The sequence below is a fragment of the Verticillium alfalfae genome, genomic scaffold (assembly GCF_000150825.1).
Source record: "Verticillium alfalfae VaMs.102 supercont1.9 genomic scaffold, whole genome shotgun sequence".
In the NCBI taxonomy this organism is placed as follows: domain Eukaryota; kingdom Fungi; phylum Ascomycota; class Sordariomycetes; order Glomerellales; family Plectosphaerellaceae; genus Verticillium; species Verticillium alfalfae.
This window is the reverse complement of record NW_003315030.1, coordinates 522765-531313: the sequence shown is the minus strand read 5'-3', so window position 1 is coordinate 531313 and position 8549 is coordinate 522765. Positions and strand designations below refer to the sequence as shown.

The following is an 8549-nucleotide window of genomic DNA, read 5'->3' as shown; positions in this document are numbered from 1 at the left end:
CTGGCTGGGCTGCACTGGGCTGCGCTGACTGCAGCTGGCTGGGCAAAAGAAGCGGGGACGTCCCACAGTTTTGGGGGGATTGATTCTCAAGGCTGGGCCTCACGCGTGGCCTCGAGCTGATCTGACGCAGGGAGCGCGAATCCGGTGGGATGAAACGAACTGAAGAAAGAGTCGAGCAGCTGCCCTAGGTAGATGATGGCAGCAATAGTATTCAAGTCCAAGGCTGGCGTCCTTGATGGATTCCGAGCGATTGTCGACTACGAGTGCGGCGTCGCTCGTGGTCAATGGCGGTTGGAACGGTGGTGCGTGGTACCTGGCTTGGTGCGCTGTCCTCCCAAGGGCCAAGGGGGCGTTGCGAGTCAAGACGGTGAAGGTCAGTGAAAAAGCCGTATTGGAGGGCGACAAGCGGTATGGATGTCTCAGAAGGCCTGTCTGTTGCAGGGCTGGTCAAGGGTCGCCAGCAATTGGGAAGAAATTGATCCTTTCAAATTTGGTATCAGGGCACAGAAGAGTCAAGACGTGCTTGACAGAATCAGGTCAAAGAATGGCGAATCCTCAGGTCTGCTGCTCGCTGCCCCAGATAGATGTGTGGGCGACTTTGCCATAAGGCCAGATTAGATGGTCATCAATACACACTCTGTCCATGTCCAGGTGGCCATTCCGATTATGTCTGCCTGCCTGCTTGCCTGCCTGCCTGCCTGACTGACTGCTTGCCTGCGTGGTATAGTCCTCGAGGCGCTCGGTGGGAGGGATGGCAAGCGCTAGGGAAAGAGCTGGGCTGGGGCTGGGGAAACGAAGGATACTGGCAACAACTTTCGCTGGATTGAGAATGGAGGTGAGCCTGGTTGTGAAGGTGGAACTTGACGCTAGGGGGAACCGGATTACCCATGGTAGGTGGAGCCACAAAGGTAGCGTGGCAGTTGCATCTGTCTGTCTGTATGCCTGCGCCTGCGCCTGCATTTGCGTCTAGCATATTATTTCCTGTACGCCTGAGGTGGCTGAGCGAGCAAGTGGCAGGTAAATCTCCTCAATTGGCACAGGGTTGGTGTCTACGCCCTCTGATTGGTCTTTATGCTGTTGAGATTTCGAAAGCCAATCATGTGCTTTGTATTTGTGTGGCGCCCCTCCAACAGATTTGATGCTAAGAGACGCGTGGCGGTCGGTCCTGCCATCCACACGTCGGTGATACAGTGCCATCGGGTGTCTGTATACAGTGCAGATTCCAGTCATTTGGGCCGGAAGAGGGCCTGGACACGGTGCTACCAGCCTGACTCACCTTTCCCTTTCTTCTGGACGTGACCCTGGCTGAATGAACGTGCTGTCCGCTCCTCTTGGTCTTCATTCCCTGCCAAATCAATGCTTCACGCTCACTCACACGTCCCTCACCCACTTCCCAACGTTAACCCACTTGAGCCTCACTTCTGCAGGACTCGGAGGCCTTTGTATTTCGGCTGCCTAGGGACCGCCCTCGTTCGCCCATTAACTCGGCAATGTTTGCAATGCTTACCAACAGTCTCAACAGATATCCAACACCAGTGACCTCGTTCATCCATCCATGTCTATCAACCACTGTGCACACGTTGCAGTACACAAGACTGGACCCAATCCTGCTTCGTTTCATCGATTCGATGATTACAGGACAAACCCCTCACCATCCACAATCCATCCATCGCCTCTTCCTCCGCCTGAATATCAGAGATTGAGTTCAGCCGCGCCTTGCCTCTGCAGCAAATGGGCCCTGCTAGGCCCTGCGCCGTTCTGTTGCGATGGACAGCGCCATCTCGTGTGCTCGCTCCATCTTCCATCGCCGCTATCGCAATCAGACCTCTCGTGGTACCCAGACGTTGGAAAATGCCCGACGCTGCACCCTTTCCACCCCAAAGCCCTGCCTGCCAACAACAGTACACCTTTCCGGGCCGCCGCTAGGCCCACCATCGGCGGAAAACGGCCTCGTCCCACCTCCGATGGTGTACGACCTGCAGCACACGCTCCAGCCACCATCGCACCTCCGTCTCCGTGATAGGCTCCCGTCATGCTGCCGCCAGGAACAGGCGTCTTGTCGGTGCAACGCTCCTCGCCGGCCTCGTCCGTCTCTTGCCTCTACCCGCTCTTACTTTCGCCTCAAATCATGTTCTCGCGCGTTCGTGCCCTTGCGTACACTCTCCATGCTGACTGGTTGCGAATCAGCGTAGCGACTGAACGCCATGCCAACCCTCTGTTGAACTCCAGGCAATAGAAACAACTCCAGAACTCCCTCCGAGTAGGTATCAATGGCAATAGTCTGCCATCCGGCGTCACTGAGGACGTCGGAGCTGCCCTGCTTCCGGTGGATTATCAGTGACCCCCACGCCGATACTGAAGATGCCGTCCGTGAACGGGGGTATGTGGAGGGATGCGAGAGGCTCCTCTGGCTGGCAAGCTGTTGCAGCTCGACCACTCACTAGCCTGATCTTCGTGGACCATACACATTGTGTCTTACCTTTTGACGCGAATTCAGAGTCACCTCGCTGAGTATGTGTCTTGCGCGTGTACGACCCTGAAAGTCTCAAGCTTGACGTCTAGACCGAGAATCTTGCCTGCTAGCACAGATCAGCCCGTCACACAGACGGATCCCAGACCGTGGCCGCATTCCTCTCTCGCTCTGTCGCCATTGCCTGTCCCAAACCAGCGCCCACCTCCCACCCCCCTTCTTGCATCAGGGCCAAGAGGCCCGCCCTCTGGTACATGACCCAGTCTAGAACCTCGTATCCCACCTGGCCTGCGTCTGATAGTAGTGTCCGCTTAGCATAGCCGCGGTGCCTCGCCCTGCAGCCACTTTCGAATCGGGCAACTGTCAGTGACAAGGCAGTGAGACGCCATCATGGCCAATGACACCATGACGAAGCGTTATGTTCTTGTTTTCTCCTTGCCGCCACGTTACTTAGCACCGAGCCACTATATCCCATCATGTCGGCCCCGTCATCTGCGGCCCCGCACCGCCGATCTAGACATGTTCCGCCGTGCGGTCAACTGAATGCCGGATGCTCTGACTTCCTTCCCCACAGGCATAGGGTACGCAGGAGAGCCCCCAGCACTCGTCTGCTGTTTGCTTTCAGTGACGTACGGTATTGCGAGTTCTGTTTTTTTTTTTTCGAAGGGGGGCGGGGGGCGTCGAGACTTCCGGAGGCTTGAGCTAAGCCTGTCTCAGCCTGATTGGGTTGTCCAGTCAATGTCGTTCTCTTCGGCTTGCAAGGGGTCATCAAGGTACTGACAAGCACTGCACCCTATAATAGGCGAAGGGGAATGTGGACCTGAGGGAGGAGGCTTCAAGTCAGCCTTCCTTTGGACGACCAAGTGCTACCTTCACTGCCCCGCAAAGCGACATTCTGATGAGATGGGGATCTAGATTTCGACCCTGCCATGCCCCCCCCCCCTTTGGCCAGTCACACCATGTCATTGCCGCCGGACCCCGAGGATTATAGAGCGCCACGGGAAGGTAGAGAGACCGTCTGCCTGCCATGTCCGGTCTCCAATGACGCGGGGCACCGGGCCCTATCCGCTCAACATCCGCCAGCCCTATAGGCCGTCATGTCATATGAGGGGGCTTGGCGCATAAGTGGCACAATCAATGCGTCTCCTGTGTTGCGAATGCATTGCCTAGACAGGCTGCTCTGGAATTGTGGAGAGACATGCACAGACAGATGACAGTCTGGCGTTATCTTCTTCCTAGTGCGACTTGCCACATATCTGGTCGCTACCTACCTTTGCTCGGCACGCCGTGATGCGCCTGTACGTGTGGTCTGATTGGTGTTGACGGGAGAGGGGGGCCGGCAATGAACTCAAGTAGGTATGTAGCCAAGGCTCATGCGACACGAGGCAGGTGCGGGCCGGCAGTCCATGGCCAATGTCCTTGTGTTCTTGCCATGGGAGGCATTCCCCTCTCCGTGGCATCTCATAGCGGTTGTTCTGAATGACCAAGTAAATGAAGGCCTTGCCTAACGTCATCATGACTTGATCGTATGCTTCAAGAACCTCAACATCTCCGGGTGAGTTCTCGATCAAGCTTGACTGAAGCGGAGCCCCCGATCCATGGTCTTCGAATCAAAACGCAGGTCGTTAACGATGGCCGATGATTCGCCATTACGGTTGTATATACTGTGAGTCAAACATTTGACTGTAAGCTTCTTGAACCGTCATTCTTGAAAGACCGATACGTTGTGTTTCGTGTTCGTATACAGAGTTTGCAGACAAATAATTATCAAGTATGAAGGCACTATAGTCGGCAAGCACGCGGTAAACAAAGAGATAACCCGGCAAGAACAGACGAGTGTTTCGCGATTGGTTTATCTCGCGGCCTTTTAACGATGGCGACGGCGGAGAGAGAGAGAGGAGGGGGGGAGGCTTACCCATAAGCTCTCCTTTCATGACTTGATATAGATATAGATAGATCACTGCCCCAGTCATACTCTGCGGTTGTGCTGTGTATTCTCCATACGATTCATACCCATCACGATGCGATGGAGGACGCGTGACGGAGTATTCGCAGCACACATGCGCACGAGGGCGAAAAAGGCAGAACCAGGGGCGAATGTTGCGACTAGCACTCCACCGCGGTTCTGTATTCCGGAGTATTCGAGATACCCTCGTATCATCCATATGGTCGTGTGGACGACACGGCATGTAGTCGGAGCGTCTGGTAGTGTCCGGGTGCCTGGAGAACAAGCCATACCCGCTACACAGGCTGGTTTCTCCTGTCCGAGATGTTTAGAATGGCGTCCTGACTGGTCGGCTGGGGGGATTTGTTCTACATGCTGACACCCTTGACCTGCAAACTTTGGTGCAGTGAACTCATTCACATCTTCTCCCAGGCCGGCATGATTTCACCAGGCGTCATCATGACGGGTTGGGCTGTGAGGGTCGCCTGGTTTGACTACATAGCAAGAACATGGCATTACACCACAAGACCAAGCCTGCCATGGCAACACACATTTAACACTTTCAAGACTGACTCAATTGCACCTTCTCGGGTGACCACTGCCATCCAACTGACTAGAACGATCATGCTGGCCTAGACATAACATCTCATACGGCACACTCAACCTAGCTCCTCACCCCCGGTCCAAGTGACTGCTCAACCTCCTGTAAATGCATGCGCTCCAATGCCCACCTTTACCCAGCTTGACATCCTAAATGCTACCCAACGCCGTGCATGGCCACCAAAAAAAAAAAGAAAACCGCAGCCCGGACGAGGGAGGGGGTGCTCGTACTACGTCATCCACTCCGAACGTAAAACATCATCATCAACGGCCCTCCCTTCTTCCTCTGAGCTCCCCAGCCCGTCTACCAGTCAATCCCACAGGCCCACGCCTCGGCTCACTTCTGCGCTTCGAACATGCCCAATCTCCTTCGTATCGGGCTGCGCCCATGTGCTCTCATATGGCTCGACGTCTGACACGGTCTCGTCACTCCCGCCCGCCTCGGACCAGCTCGGCACTTCCGACGTCTCGACCTCCTCGGTGGGCGACCGCTGACGCCCGGGCGGTGTCGGTGCCGTTCCAAAGTCGAAGCTCTTCTCCAAGGCCTGATCATTTCGGACCTCACCCGCCGCCGCAGACCGCAGCAATGCCGTGTTGAAGTAGCTCTGGCTCTTTGCTGAGCGCTTGAGCCTGGGTTTGCGCACGAGCACGGGGGATGTGCTGCCGCCGCCGCCGTGCCGCGCGCGCATCTCGAGCCGCTCCTCCTCCTCCGTCTCTTCGTCCGTGAGGACGTTTTCCAGCATCATGCGACGGTGGTGCGCCAGGAGCTGGAGGCTGCCGCCCGAGGACCGGCGTTGGCGAGGGGGTTTCTGAGCGACGCCCGTACCCACGTCGAGAGACAGCGTCTGACTGTCGCCCTGACGGGTAGGGGCCGCGTGGCAAGGCCAAGGAGGGGGCACGACCAGGCCGGTGGCGAGGCGGCGCAGGTCGACCTGGCTGGCGGAGAAGACAACGCGGGCTCGCAGACGGTGGACGGCATGATCGAGGCCCAGCTCAATGGCACATCGGTCTCTTATCCTGCTGAGCTTTGGCCACGTAGCGCGCTCGCCGAGAAGGCAGACGCGCGTCATGAAGTCGCTGGTAGGGTTGCTGAGAAGGCCGGGCAGCTCATTCATGCTAATCTCGGGAAGAATGTTGATGTCGCCCGAGTACTTCTGGCTGAGGACGCTTCGAAGCTTGGTGGCGAGGTTGGGAAAGAAACCAATCTCGGCAAGGAACTGCAGCCTGTGCAGAGCCTCGTCTTTGGCGAGCGCGGTCATGGTATAGACCCAGTCGGCACCGTCTTTGGCGGCTGTGGATGTGGCCGCATTGTTGGCCTGACGGCGGAGGTGCGGCGTCGTGGGATCAAGCCGATCGTCTTTGGCGAGGAAAGGAACGACATGCGGATTGACCTGGGAGACGATGAAGTGATTAACGTTGAACATCTCGGCGAGGCGCGTCATGGGCAAGTCGTTATCGACGGAGCCGTCGATCCATCTCTGCGGTGTCGGGTTCCACGGCATGTGTGCACCCGTGTCGGGAACCTTGACGAGCAAGGGAGCGGCACTGAAGACCAGCGGCACGGAGCATGAGGCGGCGACGGCAGACCAGATCATGACGTTGGGAGCCGTGACATAGTTGAGCAGACGCGGCAGTTCGTAAACGGACTCGGTGGACACGCAAATGTTGAGGATGCGCCGCGTACGGTTGTAGGCTTCCTGGAAGGTCATGTCGCCGAGCAAGTCGCGCATGACGCGGGTGAGATGAGAGATGTCTGACCAACTGCCCTCGGTCAGGAGCCTGCGGATGTGATCGAGAACGGTGTCGGGCTTCTCGAGACCATCAAAGACGTTGAGATCGCCGTAGGGGAAGGCTCGGATGACGTCGGGAATCTCCTCATCCGTTCGTGTGCACATGACGGCACACACAATGGAGCCAGCCGAGGCGCCAGAGATGATGCGCGGCAGCAGCTTCACCTCGAACAGGGCCTTGAGCACGCCGATGTGCGCCATGCCAAAGGTAGCCCCGCCGCTGAGCAGGAGAGCGCTACGGCCGAAACTCTGGCGCGCGAGCAAGACGTTCTCGAGGATGTCGCGCTGCGAGAGGCCGTCAGGGAGCGCGTGGTGGCTCATGTCGACGAGGGCCTCGATGGTCTGCAAGGCGGAGGCGACGTAGCGCTCGATCAGGTGCTTTGTGCCGACGTACGAGTGTCGGTAGAGGTCGAGATTGCCCATGCCGCCGAGATCGCGGGCGAGGGCAGTGCGCACGAGGTAGAGCATGGCACGCACATCGCAGTGGAGGCGGGCGTCGTCGAGATCCTTGAGGCGGGCCTCGATCAGCTGGGGGTTGTAGTCGGGTGTCGAAGGGTCGAGTTGCAGCTTCCACTGGTCGTTGCGCTCAAGCAGGTCGAGTTCCTCGGCGGCAGCTTGCCATTGGGTTCTGGACTCTGCGTTCTGCATGCGCAAGCCGAGGATCTGGCGACGCTCCTCGACTTTGGTCCGGTGTGCGCGCTCTTGGTGCGTCAAGCCATCTCGCCATGACTGCACGTAGGCGTTTGCGGATTTCAAGGCACGCGAGAGGGTGTCGAGGGCGAGGTGCTCGGGTGGTTGTCTGGGGGCGGCCGCGTGCTTCTTCCCACGGAGGGCAGGGTTATTTGTTGTAGGGTGGACATGGTTCAGCAAGACGTCCGTCATGGTCGAGGAGGGTGCTGCAGAGAACGAGGGCGAAGGCGCGAGCAACGGGACGAGGTTGCGACGTGGCTCAGAAGCAGTCCCATCCCCAGAGGCGTGCAGCGAAGGATGTTGGAGGGGCCGAGGTTGGGAGTCAAGGACGTGTCTGATGGCAGGTGGTAGGATTGTCGGGGTGCTCGTGAGGAGAGGAGGGGAGAAAATACTTGGATGAATTACTGGAGGCACGATACGTGAAGTGGAAGATTCAGGCAGGAAGGACAGATGGTGGTCAGATCAGGTGAAGGGCAGGAGGGGCCGACTTTGAGGTACGGCAGGCAGGTAGGTACCTTCAACCTAAGCTAAGCACATGTCATGAGGCCGCGCGAGATGTCGGTGTGCACGGAGCTGAGGCCGCGGGCGGACAGGCGAGTCCTGTAAGGGGTCGGGGCAGGTGAACATGACCTCGCGCTTGCCTTCTGCGGGTCACCAGGCAAAGGCAGGGAAGACAGGGAAGCCAGGGAAGCCAGGGAGGTCAGGCAAGGCACATCGTTGCTGCTGTGCGACCCCTCCAAAGCACCCCACAGGGCATCTGCCCACCCCGTCCGAGCCGGCATTCCAGGCCAGATGACCCCCAGGTTTTCGTCTCGCTCAGCCAATGGGCCACCTCTGCTGCTTTTCCAGTCATGTTCATCCCAGCGACCCGACTGCCTGCTCAGTGCATCTGGTGCCTCCAACGCACCCCCCAGTGGTTCGGCTGCCCCACGCTCTGGGAACTTCCCCCCACACACGACGAGCCCGATGATCGCTGATCGCTGGTCCTGACGTCGGCTGATCTCACCTGGCGTCTGATATGCCAGAGCTGTTTGCATAGTCTGGAATTGTCTAT

At 57.9% G+C, this 8549-nt stretch overlaps 1 protein-coding gene across 1 annotated transcript; it reads right to left on the bottom strand.

Annotated features, from left to right (window-relative positions):
* Window positions 1-5326: 5326 nt before the first annotated feature.
* On the bottom strand, window positions 5327-7687 carry VDBG_07116 (lipase; the record flags this gene model as incomplete). The annotated part of the gene is made up of 1 exon (XM_003002499.1): window positions 5327-7687. One exon carries the CDS (start codon window positions 7685-7687, stop codon window positions 5327-5329), a length of 2361 nt encoding a protein of 786 aa, XP_003002545.1.
* Between the last annotated feature and the right edge of the window lie 862 nt (window positions 7688-8549).